This window comes from Symphalangus syndactylus, chromosome 13 (assembly GCF_028878055.3).
Source record: "Symphalangus syndactylus isolate Jambi chromosome 13, NHGRI_mSymSyn1-v2.1_pri, whole genome shotgun sequence".
In the NCBI taxonomy this organism is placed as follows: Eukaryota; Metazoa; Chordata; class Mammalia; order Primates; family Hylobatidae; genus Symphalangus; species Symphalangus syndactylus.
Genome location: NC_072435.2, coordinates 107886997 through 107910831, shown reverse-complemented (window position 1 = coordinate 107910831; position 23835 = coordinate 107886997). Strand labels below are relative to the sequence as shown.

The following is a 23835-nucleotide window of genomic DNA, read 5'->3' as shown; positions in this document are numbered from 1 at the left end:
GTAGTTGACTTTATTTGGTCTTCCGGTCATTGTCCAGCTTTTTATTCCAAGCCAATACATGTTGTAGGCTATGGACATAAATTCGTATGAACCTGTAAGAATGCAAAACAGCTCCATGTTAAACTGTAAACACCTTATCATCATCACCATTCATATAAATTAGTTGATTTCATATTTCACGTATGCTTTGTGAATGTGAAAACCTGATACTTAGCATCATCTTCCCTAAATACACTCTTGACCAAGCAAATAACAGAAAAGCCTTCTACAGTAGATATTTTGTTTTTTAGAATTTATCATTTAGTTTTTCAATTAATGTTTTAAAATAGATGATACACGTACAGAATTTGAAAGTCAAAACAATGTAAAAAGGTATATGTGGAGAAGTCTTACTCTCACCATGTTGGTAAATTTTATATTCTGACCCCACCCTACCCCACCACAGGTAACTGTATTTATCAGTTTTCATTTATCCTTCCAGTGTTTATTTATGCAAATATAATTAAAGATAAATTTGTATGTTCATAATTTCTGCCTTAATAAAAGGTAGTATACTATATACACTGTTCTGCACGTTTTTTTGTTTTGTTTTGTTTTGTTTTGTTTTTGAGATGGAGTCTTGCTCTGTCGCCCAGGCTGGAGTGCAGTGGCGTGATCTCAGCTCACTGCAAGCTCCGCCTCCCAGGTTCACGCCATTCTCCTGCCTCAGCCTCCCGAGTAGCTGGGACTACAGGCACCTGCTACCACGCCTGGCTAATTTTTTGTATTTTTAGTAGAGACGGGGTTTCACCGTGTTAGCCAGGATGGTCTCGATCTCCTGACCAAGTGATCCATCCACCTCGGCCTCCCAAAGTGCTGGGATTACAGGCGTGAGCCACCGCGCCTGGCTGTTCTGCACTTTTAAAGTAGGAGTTCTTAACCAGGATCACCTTTAAGGGAGTATGTTATTAAACATACTCCCTCAAAGTTTTAGATATCATTTTATATGTATCCGTCATAACTTTCATCAGGTTTTCAGAGTCATCTATAACCCCCAAAAACATTAAGAACCATTATTCCATAGAGTTTACAGATTACATACCAAATAGTTGGATTTATAACAAACTATGAACTGTAGTAAAAGATAAAGCTAGAAAAAGATGCCATATGTAGAAAACTGCATCTGAATTAATATGCATTTAATGAATTCAGTGTAATTTTATGCTTTATTTTTATAGTTAGAAATGCTAGGAAGAGAAAATATTTATAGTTAATTTATTATGAGACTACCAAATTAAATACTTATTAGTCCATATTAGAATTTAAGGACAGTGTTTTATTTTCACAGGCTTCTTTTGTATCAAAAATTGTATTGCAAAATTGTTAATAGTTTTTATGATTTGGGTAAGTGGATAATTCCAACTGTAGAAGATGTTTTCTAGAGGACAGTTTTTTTTGTTTTTGTTTTTGTTGTTACCTAAATAAACATTTTCATGACAAGCTGAAGGCCTGATTTGGGTTTGTCCCTTGGGAGAAAGTGAAATCTTACCCTAAACAATGGAAATACTAAAAGAATGCTTGTTGAAAATATGTATAGTATCAAAAAAAAGACCTCAGAAGGCAAGGATATATTTAGAATTTGGTAGAAATGTGCACGCTTTGGCAGCACATATACTAGAATTTGGTAGAAACTGGTATCTGTATTCTAAACATGTGGTCTCATTGTACTTTTTTGTTTGTTTGTTTAAGAGATGAGGTCTTGCTATGTTGCCCAGGCTGGTCTCAAACTCCTGGGCTCAAGCAATCATCGTACTTTTATGTGGATTCTTTAACATGATGTTGCTACATTAAAAATTCACCAGTTATAAACTAAGAAACTTTTCAAAAGTAAGCAAACATTCAAGGTGTCTATAAGTTTTTGGCCAGGGGCAGTAGCTTACGCCTATAATCCCAGCATTTTGGGAGGCTGAGGTGGGTGGACTTGAGGTCAGGAGTTCAAGACCAGCCTGGCCAACATGGTGAAACCCCATCTCTACTAAAAATACCAAAATTAGCCAGGCACGATGGCGGGCGCCTGTAGTCTCAGCTACTCGGGAGGGGCTGAGGCGGAAGAATTGCTGGAACACAGGAAGCGGAGGTTGCAGTGAGCCGAGATGGCGCCATTGTACTGCAGCCCAGGCAGACAACAGTGAGACTCAGTCTCAAAAAAAACAAACAAAAAAAAAGTTTTTATTCCATTAAAAACTAATACCTATTGCCATGTTAATAAGCGTATGTCTATTGAAAACATCTTGGTGAAAATGTTAATACTCACAAAGTTGCTAATTTTCCAATTATTGCTGTCTTTAGGTTTCTTACCAGTGGAAATTTATCTTCTTGAATTTATGTCCTTAATGAAGAATATACTTGGTGGGGGATTGCAGCTTAAAAAAAATAAAGCTTTTTAGAAGCACAAGCATTCAAAACAAATATCAGATTAGGTTTCACTTTACTCACTCTTCTAAACCATCTAAAAATGATTTTCATCTATCCAGGCTATAGATAATAAGTTATATTTTATAGCCTGACAGCTAAGTAAAGCACTCCGATTGATTCTCTGTTGACATAATCAATCCTCGCTAGGCTTGTATATAGAAAATCCATAAATTCACTCCACGTTTTAGATATGCCAGTAAGGGAGATTAAAGTACATTTTACACCTCTTGATTAGAAACAATAATTATTTTCCTAATGACAGTTTATGTCATTGACCCTTAAAAAAAAGAAAAATGTATATAAGGGGGTTATAATAAATTACACAGCTATATAAAATTGTTTTGTGATAGATATTTTGAAAGCTTTCATTAGGTTGAAATTTTGGCCGATTTCATGTTGAAAGCTGTTTGTTATGAGTTTAATATCACAAGCCTGTCAAGAATTTGTTCTATATAAAATGGAAAAAAAAAAAAACAAGATCTTGATTGGAATATAGGTTGTTCATCCCAAATCTAAAAATGTAAAATGCTCCCAAATCTGAAACTTTTTGAGTGCCTACATGATGCTCAAAGGAAATGTTCTCACTAATCTCAGATGTAATGAGTAAAAATAAATAAAAACAAAGGAAATGTTCGTTGGAATATTTCGGATTTTGGATTTTCCAATTAGGAATGCTCAACTCTTAAGTACAATGCAGATATTTCAAATTCTGAAAAAATCTGAAATCCAAAACACTTCTGGTCCCAGGCATTTCAGATAAATGTACTCAACCTATATCAGTTTTCTAGGGGAAACACATAGTGGGATTCTTCTCTTATTTTGAGATTTAGTCCATGTGAGGATTTATTTTTTTGGAATAATTTGTAGAGGCATGATGGCATATTGAGGATTGGGAACACCGTCAAGAAATGTTCAGACCATATAAATAGGAGGCTCAGGGTCATGCTGTGGAGCCAGAAGATAATTATTTTTTTCCTTAGCTATTACTTCTTACTCTGTTTTCCTAATCTGGAAATCTGTTTTCCAAATCTTAGTTTGAGCTTGGGTCTCCCTCATTATATCCTAATTTGTGTTGGTAATCAAATTAATTTTTGTGTCAAATATTTTGACTTAGCATTTTCATTCCTTTCTCCAGCAAATACTAGCTGTGGGCTGCCTCTAAAAATGCTGCGGAAGACACCCATATATACCTGTGGCACCTACTTGGTGATGCTGGTGCCTCCTCCAGGGGGATCAGGCAGCTCTGCCACCCGATCTCTTTTTGGTGGAACAAGTGGTTTGTCATCTTTAAAAAGTAAGTGAATTTTACTTGTGGCACTTTCCTCGATTTATCTCAAACTCTGAAATTTAAGGCTTTCCTATTAATTATTTAAAACTTACTTTGTTAAATAGTTGTTTGCAATAGCTCTTTGATAACAGAAAATACCAATTATCAATATAGGCTAGGAAGATTTAACAATATAATTTTTTGTGGATGACATATTAGTATAGTTTTGAAAACTATTGTCCTATAAAATTAATAGAAATAATAATCAGTGGCCGGGCGTGGTGGCTCACGCCTGTAATCCCAGCACTTTGGGAGGCTGAGGCGGGCGGATCACGAGCTCAGGAGATCGAGACCATCCTGGCTAACACAGTGAAACCCCGTCTCTACTAAAAATACAAAAAATTAGCCGAGCGTGGTGGTGGGTGCCTGTAGTCCCAGCTACTCGGGAGCCTGAGGCAGGAGAATGGCGTGAACCGGGGAGGCGGAGCTTGCAGTGAGCCAAGATTGCGCCACTGCACTCCAGCCTGGGCGACAGAGCAAGACTCTGTCTCAAAAAAAAAAAAAAAAAAAAGAAAGAAAGAATAATCAGTTCAACAAAGTTTTAGGAAATAAAATAATATTTTGTCACGTTATTCACTGATGATACAGCAAGAGCTCTACTCACTATGATAGAATTTCTTTTTTTTTAGATGGAGGCTTGCTCTGTCGCCCAGGCTGGAGTGCAGTGGCATGATCTCAGCCCACTGCAACTTCTGCCTCCCGGGTTGAAGTGATTCTCCTGCCTCAGCCTCCCTAGTAGCTGAGATTACAGGCACATACCACCATGCCCGGCTAATTTTTTTATTTTTAGTAAAGATGGCGTTTCGCCATGTTGGCCAGGCTGGTCTCAAATTCCTGGCCTCAGGTGATCCACCCATCTTGGCCTCCCAAAGTGCTGGGATTACAGGCATGAGCCACCACGCCCTGCCAATAGAATTTCAAAGCTATTAAAATACATATGTAAAACACCTCCATTTTAGGATACATATACAAAATACTAAGCATAAGACATAGAAAAGCAAATGTGTAAAAATGTATTAATATTTTAAAGTATACATATATTTTTATAAGGAGGCACACTATAGTAATTAAAGCAGTGTAATTTTGGTTTCAGAGTGCACACATAGTTAAATGGGATAAAGTATAGAATTAAATGTTCCTCAGGCTGAGGGCGGTGGCTTTATTGAAATATAACTCACACACCGTAAATTTCACCCCTTTAAAATATACAATTCAGTGGTTTTTAATATGTTCACAGAGTTGTGCAGTCGTTACCACTATCTATCCATCACCCCAAAAAGAAACCTCATACTCATCAACAGTTGCTCTCCTATTCCCTGACCCCTGGCATCTACCAATATACTTTCTGTGTCTGTGGTGTTACCTGTACTCTACTTTTCATGTAAATGGAATTATACAACATATAGCCTTTTATGACTGCTTTTTCATTTGTTTATTTGCTTGATTTTTAATTTTTGGTTTTACTCAGTAGTAGCAAAATACCACTTATTGTTTTGTCTCATTCTGTGCATATTATGGTGGCTGAGCTACCAATAAAATCAGAAGGAGCTATAAAAGTAGATGCAGACAGACATGTAAAAATCTTATTTCTTTTAGTAACTATTATCTTGGGAAAATTAATCATTCAAAGCCTCAACTTTCCCATTAAAAAAAAATATGCAGATGATTATACCTACCACATAGGATAGTGTGAGGACACTTGACACATTATGGAGAGTTCTATATAAATATAGAATCATTTTTCCCTCAATGTAAATATAGTTGAAGATTGTATCAACTAGAGAGCTGTGTGATGTGAAAAGAGATGGAGAGTGTTCTCTACTCATGCACAATTCCACCCTTGCTTGAAGATACTCCTTGCTGTAGTGGGCTTGGTCTCCAGGAAGAAAGTACATGGAATGAGGTTTTCTCCTTAGTGCTTGCAAATGTGCATTTATTAGTGGACACCAGTGATCCTAGATCTTTCTCAGTCTTTAGCCATGGGATCACTGTGTGGTTACTGAGGCTCAGACAGGTGAAGTGATGTGGTCCAAGTCTCTTGACACCAGACCCAGCTCTTTTTCATTGGTTCCAAGTTGTTTTATCCATCAGTTACGCATTGTTGGAGAGGCCTTAGGAAACTTACAATCATGGCGGAAGGCAAAGGAGAAGCAGGCATCTTCACAGGGTGGCAGGATGGAGTGAGTCTGTGACTGCTTTTTAAACTTAACATAATGTTTTCCAGGTTCATCCATATTACAGTGTGAATCAATACTTCATTACTTTTTATGGTTGAATTATATTTCATTGTGTAGATAATATCCCATTTTGTTTATCCATTCATAAGTTGATGGACATTTGAGTTGTTTCTACTTTTTGGCCATTTTGAATAATGCTGTTATGAACATTAGTATGTCAGTTTTGTGTGGGTGTTTTTCATACTCTTGGGCACATACATAGGAGTGGAATTGCTGGATCATATGGTAACTGTATGTTTACCCTTGGAGGGACTGCTAAACTGTTTCCCAAAGTGGCCATACCATTTTACGTTCTCATCTCCAAAGTATAATGGTTCTATTTTCTCTACATCCTCACCAACATTTGTTATTTTCCATTTTTCTGATTATAGCCATCTTTGTGGATATGAAGTTGTACCTCATTGTGATTTTGTGCATTTCCTTAATGACTAATGATGCTTAGCATCTTTTCATGTGCTTATTGGCCATTTGTATACCTTCTTTGGAGGAATATCTATTCCTCCAAAGTCTTTTGTCCATTTAAAGATTGGGTTTTTTGGCCAGGTGCAGTGGCTCACGCCTGTAATCCCAGCACATGGGAGGCCGTGGCGGGCAGATCATGAGGTCAAGAGATCAAGACCATCGTGGCCAACGTGGTGAAACCCCATCTCTACTGAAATACCAAAATTAGCTGGGCGTGGTGGCGTGTGCCTCTAGTCCCAGCTACACAGGAGGCTGAGGCAGGAGAATTGCTTGAACCCGGGAGGCGGAGGTTTCAGTGAGCCTAGATCACGCCACTGCACTCCACCCTGGCGACAGAGCGAGATTCTGTCTCTAAATAAATAAATAAATAAATAAATAAATAAATAAAACAAAAATAAAAATTTGGTTTTTATGTTATTGACCATCAGTCTTTTTTTTCGCCTCTTTTTTCCTACTATTACCACATATTATGACCATTAGTCTTATTAAATTGTGTTTAGTCTCCTTGGCATGGCTTTTTTGCTCAATTGAAATTGACCCCATTTAATTAAAGTGGATCTTCATGATTAATTAATTAAATGGAGTCTTAATTGACCCCATTTAATTAAAGTGGGTACCATTCTTTCATGAGGATATAGCTTACACAGTGATTCTACTTTAGCGCAATAAATCAGCAAATGCTTAAATTCCTTCTGTGCCCTGTTTCTCTTTGGCCACTGTGGGGGCTGCTCAGAAAGTGGAAGAATTGGTGCTTGCCTTTAACAGCTCTTAGTCTAGTTAGGAGAGATGACGTAGATGTGTGAGACAATGAGAAAATGATAGACAATGCTGCATCCCTGCTGGAAGGATCCATATGGAGCAGATTTGTGAGCTGCAGAATCTGAGAAAGAAAGGCTCATTGTGGAATGGGGTAGAAAGGAGAGACTTCATGAGGTTTTGAGTTTAAGCCATAAAGAATGGGTATTATTCATGTAAGTGGCCAAGTGGGGAGAAAGCATATGTATGGTAAGTACCATGAAAAAAGAGATTTGGAGGTCTATTTTCCACTATCCCATTTTGTTTAATGGAACAGTAAAAAATAGAAAAAAGAGTATCATTTATGTTACAACTGAAGTTAGGCATGATGCGGATCTGGGCTACTAGGGTGATGAGAATATGAAAAAGAAGCAAACTCAAGAGACACACTGCTAAAGTTTTGTTTGAAAATGGGGAAGAAAATAAAATCAATGATAGCAATTTTTATATATATATATGCTGGTGTGGATCCTTGACATATTTTAACTCATTTACTCTTTAAAATAACTGTATAAGGTAGGTACTTTTATTATTTCCTCTCTAGAAATGAGGAAACTGAGATGTTCAATGACTTTCCCAGGGCCACCCAAAAGTGTTAGAGCTGGAATTCAAACTCTGAAGCCCAAAGTCCATGCTCTTTAACCCTGCACTATCCTGTGTTAAGGGAAAAAGCCAGGGTGTGTCCAAGTTTTAGAGCCAGTATTAGGAAAGATTGCAGCTGAGCTGTGTTTGAGTATACACCAAGCTTTATTGAACACTGACTAACTGCAAAGTGTTTCTTGTAAACATTTTCATCTTGTGATGTTGTGATCATAATCCCTCTTGCAGTTACCCTTTTGATAATGTATATCAGAAAGAACCATCATGCAAAAGTTGCCGTTTTAAAAACACTTTGAAAACTATGGTTCAGTATTAAATTTAGGAAAATTTCTGGTGGTGAGTTTTCTTTCTGTGGTCTTATGCATGTATTCTCCATCTCTTTACCACCAATTACCACCAATATGCAACAACAAGAAAAGGGTGTGATTTTTATAAAAGTCTTGTTAAAAGCCTAAAATTTTTTAAAAATAATCTTCAGGCTCATTAAACAGCTTAATGTTTGTTTCCAAAGTCCTAGCCTCCAGCTTGGTTTATAATATTTCGGATGGTCAGTTTACAAGTCGTGCAGATCTCATAGATGCTGCTGGAAGCTCACTGGGGCGTGGTGCTCTCGTACCAGGATTGGGTAAGAAATAAACTTGCACATTTCTTTGGAAAATTTCAAGTTTTAGCAAATTTCTCTTGAACTATCTTGCCAGTTCCCTGTGGCATTCTGGTTTCATTGAAAAGAAAGACGTTTTTTGTTTTGTTTTGTTTTGAGACAGGGTCTCTTCTGTCACCTAGGCTGGAGTGAAGTGGTACGATCTTGGCTCACTGCAGTCTCCACCTCCTGGGCTCAAGCAGTCCCCCCATCTCAGCCTCCTGAGTAACTGGGACTACAGGAGCACACCACCATGCCGAGCTAATTTTGTTTATTTTTTGTAGAGCCAAGGTCTCACTATGTCACCCAGGCTGGTCTCAAACTCCTGGGCTCAAGCAATCCTCCGGCCTTGGCCTCCCAAAGTGCTGGGATTACAGGCATGAGCCATTGTGCCCAGCCAGAAATAAGTTTTTTATATTAAATTTTAATTGTGGGAATGAGTATAAGAAATTGCCATATGTAAAATTCCTCTGAATAAACTGCAATTGAAGATACTGTTGATTAGGTTGTGTGATGATGCCTATAAGAAATTCTCAAGGTTTATGCCATAAAAAGTTTATTTCCTGTGAGGAATTGGTATACCTGTTATTGTTAGAAAATGTACATTAAGTAATATACTGGATTTTCTCTTTGCCCTGGGTGGTAGGAAACTTATTTCTAAGTTTTGGGCTCAGTTATTAGGGCTTTTTATTGTGTATTAATGTTAATTGGTCCTATTATACCTGAGTTTTTAATGTAAGCCACTTAAATCCTTTTTGGAAGTAGGTCACAGATAAATCAGTTACTAAGAGCTATCTATTTTGTGAGACTTACTCCTTCTCACACAGGAGTTAAGCAAAATTAAAAATTAAGTGCTGGCTTCTTGCCGATTCCCAACCTAGTGCCTTGCCAAGTAAATCTGTGGGACTAGGGATGTGGGTTGTCAACATTAGAGAGCATCCTTGCCCTTCCACTTTGTAGCAGTGCTTATGAGAAATATGTATACATGTAGCTGGTGGCATGGTGACTGAATACAGTATGCTCTTTTTGCAGGAGCGTGTTATGACACAGTGAACAACATGCTATGGACATGCTCAAATGACTATATCGATCAGTGGTGTAACCCTGGGAATCAAGCTTTCCATTATGTCTGCCAGAGACTTGGAGTCAGTCACATTATCACTGAGCCAAAAGGTGAGGTGCACTCAGGGTCTTGCAGGAAAAGATTTTCCTCTGAAATATGAGAGAATACCACAGCATTAGTAGGTGAAAACATAGCCTAACCCCAGAATGTGTCACCAGTTTTCCCTCTTTGAACTTCTGAAACCTAAAGTCCTTTGTTATCTGTAACCATGAAAGATGATTTATGATTAAGTAAATAAGTATGTAAATAAATAGAGCTTTTGAGGTGGTCCACAGACTTTTTTAAAGGAAAGTTGTTATGTCCTTCCTGAAATTGTTGGAACTTTGTTGCAAAAACTGATTGTTTGTATTTGGCATGGGATTATATGCTGTTGTAATGTTTTGCATTGATAATGACTTAATTATATACAAACTTAGAATTACCAGTGAAGGACCTTTGTATTTTTCAATATTAATATGAACATTCTTAATATTAAGTTAATATTAAAATCTTTTGGCTTTAAAGTCAACTATGCTAATATGGAGGAATTAATCACTCAGCAAGTCCCCTACCCATAAAGCAACACTAAAACAGGCAATTATCAAAAACAACTATTTCCAGGCCCTGGAAATTAACAAGGCATACACTAAATTGAGAGTTGTTAATCATTTTTAAAAACCTTGAACTTTGGGTAAAAACAGTGGAAGTCCATGATGTTCTTAGCTAGAACTGCTCCTATCCTCCACCTCAGTCTGCTGTGAGAGAATTACTATGCTGACCACCTCAAGCTTGGTCAGCACGGTAATTCTCTCAGGGTGGGGAAGATTGTGAAAAGCAGCAGTTTTGCTGCCAGAGGGGCTGACTTGATAGGGAGCAGAGCGTGGAAAAACCTCATGTCCAGTATCAATGTCGCTAACAGTAGTCATCTTGGTGGCAGGAGAGCAGTGGCTCAGCAGGTCTTAGATCTTGATCCCAGTTAGGGTAAGCAGTGGCCCAGCCGACTAGCTAGAAGTTTACTAGTGAGATCTGGATAGTGAGAAAACTGTGGGGGATCACACACCTACACAGAAGAGGCCTAAGACAGCCTAAGCTACTCACACAATTCTGGCTAAACATGAGTCTGCATACACATGCAAAGGTGAGAGGGCCCAACAGGAAGTAAAAGCCAGAGCAGAGTTTTAAACCGTGTGAACTTTGCGGCACTTCCCCCAAAATACACAGATCCATCTGGGGTGAAAGTGTTACTGGCTCAAGGTGTTTGAGCACAATCATTGGTTGACAATCACTAAGGAATACAGATAGGGGTGACCCCTAGGAAGCCAGGCTGAAAAAGAAAAACAAGAATAATTAAAAATAAATGAGGTTAGGCGCTATGGCCCACACCTGTAATCCCAGCACTTTGGGAGGCTGAGGCGGGCAGATCACCTAAGGTCAGGAGTTCAAGACCAGCCTGGCCAACATGGTGAAACCCCATCTCTACTAAAAATGCAAAAAAGTTAGCTGGACGTGGTGGCGGGCGCCTGTAGTCTCAGCTACTTGGGAGGCTGGGACAGGAGAATCACTTGAACTGGGAGGCTGAGGTTGCAGTGAGCTGAGATCACACCATTGCACCCCAGCCTGGGCAACAAGAGTGAAACTCCGTCTATAAATGAAAGAAAGAAACAAGTATTTGAAAAAATAAACTGAGCAGAGAAATCAGTAACCACGCAATGCAGGAGAAACGCAGATGTTGGACTGATGCCTTGAAAGTCAGATGAAGACTTAAAACAGCCATTATAAATACATTTAAAGAATTAAAGGAATCCAAGTTTAAAAAAAATTAAAGGCAAGCAGGATGACTATGATTAAGCAAATTGAGAATTTCAGTAAAGAGATTATTTAAAACAACAACAACAACAACAACAACAACAAAAAATGGAAATGCCAGATTTGAAAAGAAAAATTCAGTAGAGTGGCTCAACAGCAGATTTGAGCTGCTGGGAGAAGAAAGCAGCAAACCTGGGCCATAGATTGGTAGAGTTGTTCTGTCTGAAGAGCAGAACAGGACACTTGGGGAGTGCTGGTCAGACATTTGTAGAATAGAATGTCCTTCCCTGTATATATATCAGTGTGTTCATCTGATGCTTTCTCATGGTTAAACTGAAGTTATGGATTGGGGGAAGAACACCACAGAAGCAGTATCCCCTTCACATTACTTCTATTCCAAGGTACATGATATTGACATGACTTATTACCAGTGATATTAAAAACTGATCACTTGGTTTAAATGATGTCTGCCAGATTTCTCCACTATAAACATACCACTTCTCCCTTTCCATACTCTTAGTCTCGACCACACTGAAGGGAAGGTGAATTAAGCTCCACCTCCTGGAAGAAGCGTATCCGAGAACTTGTAGACTTGGTCCTTCAGAGGACCACAGCCAGTTCATGTAGACAAATGTTAATCACCACAGTAATTAATATCTGTAGGGTCAGTGTTTTTTCTCAGCTTTCATTCTTGATTTTGGTATTTGTGTAAATTTACTAAAACTTCGTGAGTTGTGCATTTAGAGTGGGCGAGTTTTATGGAATGTAAATTATATCTCGATAGAGCTTTTTTTTGAAAAAGCAAAAAGTAGAAAAGAAAGTCCACTTTATATTACTGACTACCAAGCCTCTTGCCTGAACTCCAGACTATGGATTCACTTCCACTTGGTTATCTAACGGGCATTTTCAGCTTAACATGTCAAAACATGAGGAGCTATTTATAGACGGGAGTTCTAATATGGAGCAGCCATAGGATATGGAGAGGTTTTACTAGAATAGTTACCAGTAGGGGCTGTGGACTGAGGTGGCCTGAATCCAAATCCCAGTTCTACTACTTCTTAGCTGTGTGACCTAGGGCAAGTTCTTTAACTTCTCTAACTCTTGGTTTATTGCTCTACAAAACAGGGCTAAAATAGTCTAAGTTGAGAAGCCCATTCTTCAGCATATAAAAAGGGCTCTGTAAGTGGTAGCTACTTATGTTCCAAACAAATGAAGTCCCCAAGTGTTTTCACCCCAGCACCTGTGGCAGGGAGAAGGGTTCTCTGGCAGCAGTGAAACAGATAATAGCCAAAATACCCTTTTCTAGTGCACACACACCTTTTGTAAGTCAGAGGTCTATTCTTTGGGGACCACCCGTAGAGATGTCTTTCCTCACTCAGTTTCCTTTTCATCTTCTAGAAGAGGCTATAACCACGAATGAGGTTATAAACCAATTATTGCACCACGTTGGTGCGATGTGCATACACCAACTCAATCTTCTTGCCACCAACCCCAATCTTCCAATCACAAGTGTCTTGGGCAAGCAGCATCCAATTGAAGCACACCATCTTAGCAGTATTTGTGACATTATGGAGAAGGCCATGGTTAATGGAGATACCTGTATTATACGCTGCATTCTCGTTGTCTTTCAGGTAAATACACTGTTTTGAGATAAATAAGATGATAGAGAAAAGGAAACGCAAACCTTGATTTCAGCCAGTTCATTTTTACCAGAAGAAAAATTTAATGATTTTCCTGTTCTGCATCTTACCACCTTCTAATCCTGTAGTTAGAATTATCATGTTCATTGCACTGTGATTAATGGAGTATTGCTATACATAGCTTATTACAGTTAATATATGCAAAATATTTACTATAATTATACCATTACACAATAGAAGAGATTGTGGTTAAACAAAATCCACCTGGTTATTTGTTCATAGGATATCTACCATGTACTTTCTTTGTAGGGATAATTTTATCCCCAGTAGAATTAGCATTTTTAGATAGACTCCTTATGTTTCTGTAGGTGGTATTTAAATTTTTCTTCAGCCCACAAACTGAAAGGAATCGAGACATCATTCGACGGTCGGGATTGCTTCTTTGGCAGTTGTTGATGGCACCAAAAGATCAAATTTGCCCTGAAATTCAGAAGGAAGTCTGCCTTGCCATCAGGTAAACAGCTAATGATTTTTGTAGTGCTCTCTGCAAAATGATTCTTCTGCAAGGCATTGTAATCTTCCCTGAAAGCTGGTAGCATAAATGCCTCTAACCGCATCCCACAGTTGGGACCTCATGGATTGGGGAGAATTTCACTGGAGAGGGGTTTGTGGCCCCACCTTCAGAGGACCAAAGCCAACTGTGTACCTGCATTTCCTTATCTCACTGTTTGGATCTAAAAAACAAACAAACCAACAAACAAAACCAACCCTTTAAGTGGATATTTTGATTATTTGCAAGCTGATGTTCTCATTTTGCAGAGTGTGGCAGGGTGGTTAAGAAGCAGGCTTTGTCAACAGGCAGACCCGGGTTCTAGACTTTGCCACTCACTAGTGTGACCTTGGTTTAAGGTTCGCATTTCCTTAGCTGTAAGATGGGCATAAAAATAGCACCTGTTTTATGGGTTTGTGAGGTTTTCCTAAGGTAAGGCCTGATGCAAAGTAAGTGCTCAACAATGCAAGCCTTTATCAACCTGTTTAAAACCTTTTGAGACAAGAGAGCAGAATTTATAGGCCATTTTCTATTTATTGTCAGTCTTTTTTTGTTTTTTTAGTTCAGTGAACTTTTTTTCTTTCTGCTTTTTTTGAGATGGAGTTTCACTCTTGTTGCCCAGGCTCAAGTGCAGTGGTGCGATCTCGGCTCACCGCAACCTCCACCTCCCAGCTTCAAGTGATTCTCCTGCCTCAGCCTCTCAAGTAGCTGGGATTACAGGCATGTGCCACCATGCCCGGCTAATTTTTTGTATTTTTAGTAGAGATGGGGTTTCACCATGTTGGCCAGGCTGGTCTCGAACTCCAGACCTCAGGTGATCCTCCCACTTGGCCTCCCAAAGTACTGGGATTACAGGTGTGAGCCACAACGCCTGGCCTCAGCAAACTTTTATACAGGAATACAGCCTTAAAGTGATAAAGTATAATTTAGTGTCCGAGAGAGCTGAATAGTTGGTCTGAAAGATCTTTATGACAGGGGTGAGCATAGATGACAGGAAGTTGTTTTCCTTCCACAGCACATTATGCTTCGAATCTCTTTCTGTGGAGCATTAAGGCAATGATTGAAATCTGGTGCTCTGAGGAAACTTTTGGAGGGGATGGATATATTCACTATCTTGATTGTGGTGATGGTTTCATTGGTGTATACATATGTCAGACTTATCAGATTGCACACTGTAAATATGTGCACTTGATTAAATGTTAAACCTCAGTTAAAAAAGAAAAGAGGCTGAGTGTGGTAGCTCATGCCTATAATCCCCAGCACTTTGAGGGGCCATAGCAGGAGGATCGCTGAGGCCAAGTTTGAGACCAGTCTGGGCAACATAGTAAGACCTCGTCTCTACAAAAAAAATAAAAACAAAATTAGCCCAATGCCCTGGCAAGCACCTGTAGTCCCAGCTATTTGGGAGACTGAGGTGGGAGGATCACTTGAGCCTGGGAGGTCAAGGCTGCAATGAGCCGAGATCACACCACTGCACTCCATGCACTCCAGCCTGGGTGACAGTGAGATCCTGTCTAAAACACACGCACACATATAAGCACACACACAAATAAATTAATGAAAAGAAAAAAGATTCTGATGCCATTTACAATATTGTTCTTACCTTCTCTTTGGAAAAGCTGAGAATTAGAAATTTACTTTCTTGAGTGTTCTTTTGGGGAGGCACAATTGTTATATGTAGGCTTGACTACATTGACTTTTCATAGCTTACCAATTCTCTCTAACCAGTTCTGCATCTAGCCCCAAGTACTTATCATTTTGGTAATTCACAGGAAGAGGAGGAGAAGGATGCCACTTATCAGGGAAGTGATTGGACTGGATCGTGACAGTGAATTTAGGTTCAAATGCCTTTTTAGGCCAGGTGCAGTAGCTCACACCTGCAATCCCAGCACTTTGGGAGGCCAAGGCGGGTGGATCGCTTGAGCTCAGGAGTTTAAGACTAACCTGGGCAACATATTGAGACCCTGTCTCAATTTTTTTAATGCCTTTTTAGTGATAAAAGTTATTTCACAGTTTTATGTAATCAAATGGACATCTTTAATAAAAATATGAATTTAAATATTTAGAGTTGATTTTCTAGAACATTTGCTTAAATGTTTTTGACTTTTTTGTCATTTCAGCTCTGGTTTAAATATCTTGTACCCAGGTGAAACTGAAATCAATAACTTACTTAAACTGGTCTTAACAGAAGGTAAGAATTATCCTTTAATTATCTTTGAACAGCCGTCCTTTTTTTGTCCCCAAGGAAACAACTGCATATTAAGATAATATTGACATTTCTTCATATGTTAGTCAGCATATTTAAGAAATGTATCTGCAGGCCAGGCACGGTGGCTCACACCTGTAATCCCAGCACTTTGGTAGGCCAAGGCAGGAGGATGACTTGACCCAGGAGCTTGAGACCAGCCCGGCCAGCATAGCAAGACCCTGACTCTACAAAAAATAAAAACAATTATCTGAGCATGGTGGCCCATACCTTGTTGTCCCAGCTACTCAGGAGTCTGAGGCAGGAGGATTGCTTCAGCCCAGGAGATTGAGGCTGCAGTGAGCTGTGATGACACAGCTGCACTCTAGCCTGGGCAACAGAACGAGACCCTGTTTCAAAAAAAAAAAAAAAAAAAGAATGTATCTGCATATATGCTTACACTTAAACCAGATTGAAAGCAAAAACCGTGTTTTATATATCTGCAAGCTTTATAAACTTTGTCTCCACTGCTTAGCATAATGTGTGTGACTATAGATGTTTAATAAATAAAATAATCACTTACTGGTAATTTCTAAGCCAGTTGTCTTCACACATTGGAGCCTAACATTTTAAGTTAGACTAAACAACACAACAAAAGGTACTATGTTAAAGACAGTTGGCATTTAAAAGCAACGTTAAGGAATAAAAAATCACACTTCATGATATATCAAGAGGGTAATTACACTTTAATCAGGATGCTGGTTAAAAAGTCGGATTCGTTGTGATGTCATTTTTGCCGCTTTTATTTGTATAAGTCCGTATGTCTGCTGCCCCTAGCTTGCCGACATTCTATTTGTTTAAAAACTTTTTAAAAATAGCATCAGTTTTCTAGGAGTCATTACCAGGGTAGTTGATGGAGCTTTCTTCTGTGTTAGGAGAGAGAAACAGTGGACTCTCCCAGCTACGGGATGTGATCCTAACCAACCTGGCTGAACAGCTCCAAAACAACCGATTTGGCAGTGATGAGGATGATCATTACAGGTGACACCAGTTATATTATTCACTCCTAGCCTTTGTGTTCTCAGTTGTTAGTTTACATTTAAATGTGTTTGATCAACTTTAGTCTCCTGTTATAACTAATACTATCGTTAGCATGTTAAACCTAAAGCATGAACCAGTTGAAAGATAATAGATTCCACAGTTCCCCTCAGAACTGATAATTGCACATTTCAGTTTTATCAGTAAAGTAAGTTGGGCCTGGGGAAAGGGTCTTTAGCAAAAATAACAGATGGAACTTATTTAGGAGATCTTGGTTCAGAGTACCAACCCAATTGCTGGTTTATGAGAAAGGCTGAGTATGTGTGTTAGAGCTGGTGAAGGGGACGAAGGTGTTGTTTTTCTATGTTATTTATAAAATACTTTGACTTTGTAGTTGGGTGCCATTTGAGTTCTACAAGTTTGATTTAAATAATATACCTAGTTGTTACCATTATTACTAAGGCGATTTGCTTAAGAATCAATTATATATCTTCTATTTGTCATCTTGTACTAATTATATAAAATTTATCCTTTTATGAATAAACCATCAATATTTTATTGTTACATTTTTCCTGCATTTTAAAGACTAAATGATGAACTTTTACACTACATTCTGAAGATTGTCGTACGAGAATCCTGTATCTTAATCACCAAGTGCCAAACTGTCTCTAAAGATGATTTTCAAAAGCTCCTTTCAACTGTGCCTGTAAGTAAAAATGTGTTTAATGAAAGCAAAATTATGTCAAGCATCCCTGTTTTCATTTTATTGTATTGACAGGTGTGTGTATACATACAGACTTAAAATAGTTTATGAAAGGCCGGGCGCAGTGGCTCACGCCTGTAATCCCAGCACTTTGGGAGGCCAAGGTGGGTGGGTGGATCACCTGAGGTCAGGAGTTCAAGACCAGTCTGACCAACATGGTGAAACCCCGTCTCTACTAAAAATACAAAAATTAGCAGGGTGTGGTGGTACACATCGGTATTCCCAGCTACTTAGGAGGCTGAGGCAGGAGAATCACATGAACCCAGGAGGTGGAGTTTGCAGTGAGCCAAGATCGCACTCCAGCCTGGGTGACAGAGCAAGACTCTGTCTCAAATAATAATAATAATAATTTATGAAAGTCAGCAGATTACTACTTACCCTAGAAATGTAGAACTAGACAAATCCACTTGAAAAACTTTCCAAAGACTATTCCCCCTGCTTAAATTGCTTGATGCAATAAATTGATCAGATTTGGGGGTTTTTGTTTTATCTAGTGAGAGTGTTTTCCCCTTATTAATTTTTAATTTTACATTGTTTTCTAAACCATGAGTGTTTTATAGAGACCAGTAGGGATCAAAAGATTCTTTTAAGGATTTGAGTATTCTTCTATCATGGAGATGTGTGTGAGAGGGAGGGGGAAGAATAATTATTAAGAGGCAAAAATTCAAGTAAGTATTCTAGTTAGTGAGGATTGTGTACCAAAAGGCAGAAAGTTATAGTAAGTGTGTCAAAGTATGTATGGAAAGCCATGTTGAAATAAGTCACCTGAAAAACTAACTTGGTCTGTTTTCTGTACTTTCTCTTTTTGTTTTCTTTGTCAAAATCTTTTAAAAACATGAGGATTACATGATCGCTCTTTCAGTAGGATTTAGATCATTTAAATGCCCTTATTTGTATTAAAGGCTGCATCCTCCTGCCTGCGCTATCTGATGGCAGTTCAGAATCACCTTCTCAGTAACACTATTTTGATTAAACCTGATGAGAATGATGACAGTGACAGCTCCTTGCAGGGAGAGACATTGAAGGTACAGGTAAACACCAAGCTTTATTTTAACGATGCGTTCTACCCAGTGTGAAAAGCAGCTTAATTGGCTAAATTTCTGTGTTTTATGATGTCAGAATTCACCTTGTGGCTTATATTCTTGTGAGAGGTAACATTAGGCCACTCATCCCATAGATTTTTTATGTCATTGCACAGTAGTCACCTACTTGTGACACTCATAATGTGTCATCCGTGTGCTCCTGTCAATCTTTTTGTGCCTTTACTTCCATCTTCTTTTAAGAACTGGTAAAATATGGCACTTACAAGTGATCTCATGTGTACCTGAAAGTTATAGCTACATAGACACACACACACACACACACACACACACACACACACACACATATATATATATATATATATAAAAATCAATCTTGGGAGCATTAAATAATTTCAAAATTTTAGATGGTTTATTATATTCTCTTGATTAAAATAACTTTTAAAAGGTGATAATTTTTTCAATCTTTGTATGGAATAATCTAATTTCTAAACCTGTAGTCAATTTCATTTTCTGTACTTATTTTTAAATTAGCTTCTGTGTAAACTCACTAACTTGTTCCCACATGACAATTTATAGCAGTCCAAAGATTTTTTTATAGCCATGGTTGTTATAATTTTGACAGATGCTCAAGGCTGTTGTTTGCATTGTTCTTCAGAATTTCATCTTTGTGGGAGAATCAGAGAAATCAACAAGAACTTTATTCTTTCTTAAAATGTTAAACACACTGAAAAATCAACCAAGAAAGCCATAGTTAAAGATAAAAGCCAATGCAGTTTGCCCTTTTCTTACTCCTTTATGCATATATACTATTTAAATCATACATCTGATAGGTTGTACTTATGAGTTTATCTCATTGTATAATCCATTTTTAAATAGGCAGACATACATGCACTTTTAATTTAAGTTGTTGATAATATTTATTTAACTTCTCTTGCCTTAGTTTTCTCAACAGTAAAAAGGGACAATAACATCTTCTTTGTAAAGTTGCTGTATTAACAAGCCCTGTAAATACCTGGCACTTTGCTGCCATGTGGTATGGAGTCAGTAGATGATCATGCATGTCATTAGTGTGATTTAAAACATGATTTGGCTCATCATTAGTTCAGAGTTCCTTCTCTTTTAATGATTAAAAAAATCTCAATAATACTAAAAACAGCTGGATGTGGTGGCTGACACCTGTAATCCCAGCACTTTGGGAGGCTGAGGCAGGTGGATCACTTGACGCCGAGAGTTCGAGACCAGTCTGGCCAACGTGGCGAAACCCCGTCTCTACTGAAAAATACAAAAATTAGCCGGGCATGATGGCACTCCTCTGTAATTCCAGCTACTGAGAAGGCTGAGGCATGAAAATTGCTTGAACCCAGGAGGTGGAGGTTGCAGGGAGCCCTGATCGCGCCACTGCACTCCAGCCTGGGTGACAGAGTGAGACTGTGTCTCAAAAAATAAAAGAATAATAATAATAATAAAGACCCCAGAAAATTCCAACAATGAGAAAGTTTTTTCTATTTGAAGGCTAAATTTTAGCCTTAGTGTGTATATATATATATATATATTTTTTTTTTTTTTTTTTTTTTTTTTTTTGAGATGGAGTCTCTCTTTGTCGCCCAGGCTGGAGAGCCATGGTGCAATCTCAGCTCACTGCAACCTCCATCTCCTGGGTTCAAGCGATTCTCCTGCCTCAGCCTCCCGAGTAGCTGGGATTACAGATGTGCGCCACCATGCCCAGCTAATTTTTGAATTTTTAGTAGAGACAGGGTTTCACTGTGTTGTCCAGACTGGTCTTGAACTCCTGACCTCAAGCGATCCACCTGCCTTGGCTTCCCAAAGTGCTGGGACTATAGGCACGAGCCACCGTACCCGGCCTAGCCTTAGTAAATTCTTAATTAAACATAGAGAGAAATGTAAAGACTCTTAGGAAAGGCTGAATAGGCTCAGTTGTCTAGGTTTGTAGGGAAACATGTCCCCTAAAGAGTTTGTATTTTTTTAACTGAAAATAATTGTAAACTAAACACTTCTATGATGTTAGCTAGTCTTTCTTAACACATTATTTAGTATTTGTACTCCCACGAACTCTCTAATAGTTATTTTAATGTTTAATAGCCTGTAACTGCTTGCTACTTTAATTGAATTTTTTTAACTGCCTGTTCTTAACTGTGATGGGTTTAGGACATTGAGTAAAAGGTCACTTGTACTGTTTTAGAATGTTGTGTTTTTGTCTCATTTTATTCACCGCCTCTACATGCGCCTTTTACTGTTCTGTTTTTCTCTTTAGCTATCCTCATATCACCCAAGGCAGTCTTCCACCTGGACAGTTTCTGGGCTGGCCACCAGGAGCTCTCTTGTGCTGGATGGGATGGGAGATATTTCTTGTGCTGGCTGGGATGGGAGCCTTTTCTCCTAGGGACTCAGTGTGATCCCTCTGAAATACTGCGTATTTCTGTCAGCTCTCCAGACCTTGGCCTCCCAAATTGCTACTTGCCATTCTAGCAGAATTTACTGCTTTGGGCTTATTCTGGCCACCTCATTATTTCATTTGGAAATACATCATTAAATACATCATTTCATGTTGTCATTGTGAACGTATGTTCATCACAAAGCTTAAAAATAATATGATGATATTTTCTGCCTAGGAGCTAAAAGTCAGTATTTTGGCTCTTGCCACCCAAATCCTGACTGGATGTGATGAAGTGTTGGAAATGCTACAGCAGGTCACAACTGCCCTCATAAATAGTGACATAGCAGACCGTGAGCAGAGGTGAGGAATGGATTGTGGGCTGTGACCAGCTGCCCTGTGGGAAGAAAAGTTTGTTTATTGAAATTAAATCTTTTTAGAATATAGAAGGATCAATTTTATATAGAGAGATTTTTGTGAGAATAGGCTAAAAGGGCAAGTGTTTGAAAGCCAAGTGCAGTCACACTCTTTCATGTGCTTTCAGGTGAGATTGGGCCAACAGCCATGATCTAAGGGTAGCGAGGTTGTGGAGGGCACAGCCTAATCTCTGCCACCTGAGACTTCTACTGCCATCACTCCCAAAATGGCCTTTCCTTTAATTATCAAGATCAACACTATGCACACTTAGTTTCCTCATGATAAAGACTTTTGGGAGGAAAAAGTGACTTATCAACTGCCACACAAAGGATGACACTGATGTGGTACCTCAAGATTTTACTGTAATTTTACTTCTCCAAATACATGGCTGACCTATATAGAGAGCAGACTTATCTTTCACAGTAATAAAGCCTTTTCTCAGCCCTTCACATTAAAATTTCTGCTGTAACCTTGTCTCTACTAAAAATACAAAAAAAAAAAAAAAATTAGCTGGGCATGGTGGCAGGCACCTGTAGTCCCAGCTACTCAGGAGGCTAAGGCAGGAGAATGGCCTGAACCCGGGAGGCGGAGCTTGCAGTGAACCGAGATCGCGCCACTGCACTTCAGCCTGGGCAACAGCGAGACTCTGTCTCAAAAAAAAAAAAAAAAAAAAAAATTCTGCTCTGGTTTGCTTTTAGAGATGCATTGCATACTGTGTTTTTTGATGATTTGCATGTTGGAGCTGTAGATCCAAAAGAGTCCTACAGTGTAATTTTTGCTTCCATAACCCTGTCTGTTCCTATGGTCTTGGTTCTTACCCACTCCCAGAGAGTAGATAGGAGGTTGGGATTGAGAACAATATAACCCAGATAGGCATCGCATTGAGGCTTAGTAATACGTAGTTCTGTCTAATGGGAGAGCCTGGGTTTCTACCAATATCCTAAGTAGACTTAAGGAATTTACATAATCCATTTCTTTCTGCATTCCTTAATTCTTCTAGCGGAGGACAGGGATATTAAGAATGTGATTTTAAAGATAAATTAAAAATTTGCCTACTTAGATAAGTCAAAATCATAGAGACAGAAAGTAGAATGGTGGTTGCCGGGGGCTGGGGGCAAGGGGAAAATGAGGAGTTATTGTTTAATGGGCATAGAGTTTGGGTTTTATAACACAAAAGAGTTGTGGAGATGGTTGGTGGTGATGGTTGCACAACATTATTTAATAACACTGATGGATGGTTAAGATGGTAAATTTTATGCTATGTTTATTTTACCATAATAAAAAAAAATTGGGGAAAGAAATCTGCCTGCTTCTGCATGCCCCAGACAAGCCTCAATTTCTCTAGACCAGTAATGGATGTCACAGCTCTGGGCAGGTGAATCAATGCTGTAGCCATTCACTTCCTCCTGTTTAGAGTCACTGTGTAGCATAGTGACCAGCAGCCCCAGAGGCAGGGGAACTTTACAGGTAGTAGCCATTGGCATTTTAGAATCCATTTTTAAAGTGCTTCAAAGGTACTATGAAATGCACCATGTAGCAACCTAGAACCTAGAACCTAAGTAGCTCATACCTGTAACCCCAACAATTTGGGAGGCCGCGGTGGGAGAATCACTTGTACCCAGGAGATCAAGGCTGCAGTGAGCTGTGATCGTACCACTGCACTCCAGCCTGGGTGACAGACTGAGACCCTGTCAAAAAAAAAAAAAAAAAAAAGGCAGCTTATAAATTTCTTGGCAAAAATCAGAGACTGAAGGTGAAATCTATTAATAGCTTTATTTCTGTTCTTCCCCTCTCCCTCAGTGGCAGAAGGTGGAAAATTTGTGGACTGAATCGCTATCACTGAAAGTGCTTAAGTAGTTTAAGGAGGTGCAGTTTAGGAGAAGTTGTCAGATAAAGATGACATTAGTGCTTCTTCACATGTTTGGGCATTGCTTAGGCTGTGTGTTTTTCTTGAACTTTTTGTAGGTTAAAAGGCTTGGAACAAGTTACTAAGGCTACTATGCTTGGTCACCTTCTTCCAGTGTTACTGACCTCCCTGATGCATCCAAATTTACAGACTCTGATCATGGCCGATGCCCTGATGCCTCAGCTAGTGCAGCTGGTACTCTATACCAGCCAGGTATGATCCTTGGTGTGCCAAAGTGAACGCTTTTTGGCCAACCTGCTTCACAGGGTGGCTGTTTGCTTTCACTGAAGACAGAATAAACATAATCCTGCCTTTCAGAAACCAAGGGAAATAATGATGGAATGAAGAAAAATGTCATGTCATAAAAATAAATAATAAGGGAAAACATTTTATTTGTTTGACTAAATTACTAACTGCAATCTTTTAGCAAGTGTTCATGGCTGATCAGCTATAAAAATGCTAATATACAATGCCACTA

At 38.8% G+C, this 23835-nt stretch overlaps 1 protein-coding gene across 12 annotated transcripts in view; it reads left to right on the top strand.

Moving 5' to 3' along the window:
• Window positions 1-23835, top strand: part of HECTD4 (HECT domain E3 ubiquitin protein ligase 4) — a 234325-nt gene that overhangs the window by 110849 nt on the left and 99641 nt on the right. For 9 of the 12 annotated variants that reach the window (XM_055237552.2, XM_063614389.1, XM_055237547.2 and 6 more), the window contains exons 9-19: window positions 3590-3748; window positions 8387-8500; window positions 9548-9688; window positions 12822-13054; window positions 13432-13577; window positions 15734-15804; window positions 16734-16839; window positions 17422-17542; window positions 18502-18630; window positions 21273-21397; window positions 23417-23570. In XM_055237552.2, coding sequence (XP_055093527.1) covers window positions 3590-3748; window positions 8387-8500; window positions 9548-9688; window positions 12822-13054; window positions 13432-13577; window positions 15734-15804; window positions 16734-16839; window positions 17422-17542; window positions 18502-18630; window positions 21273-21397; window positions 23417-23570 — 1499 coding nt within the window. The remainder of the gene's footprint in view (window positions 1-3589; window positions 3749-8386; window positions 8501-9547; window positions 9689-12821; window positions 13055-13431; window positions 13578-15733; window positions 15805-16733; window positions 16840-17421; window positions 17543-18501; window positions 18631-21272; window positions 21398-23416; window positions 23571-23835) is intronic. The other 3 variants (XM_055237553.2, XM_063614390.1, XM_063614388.1) reach the window with 1 other exon arrangement.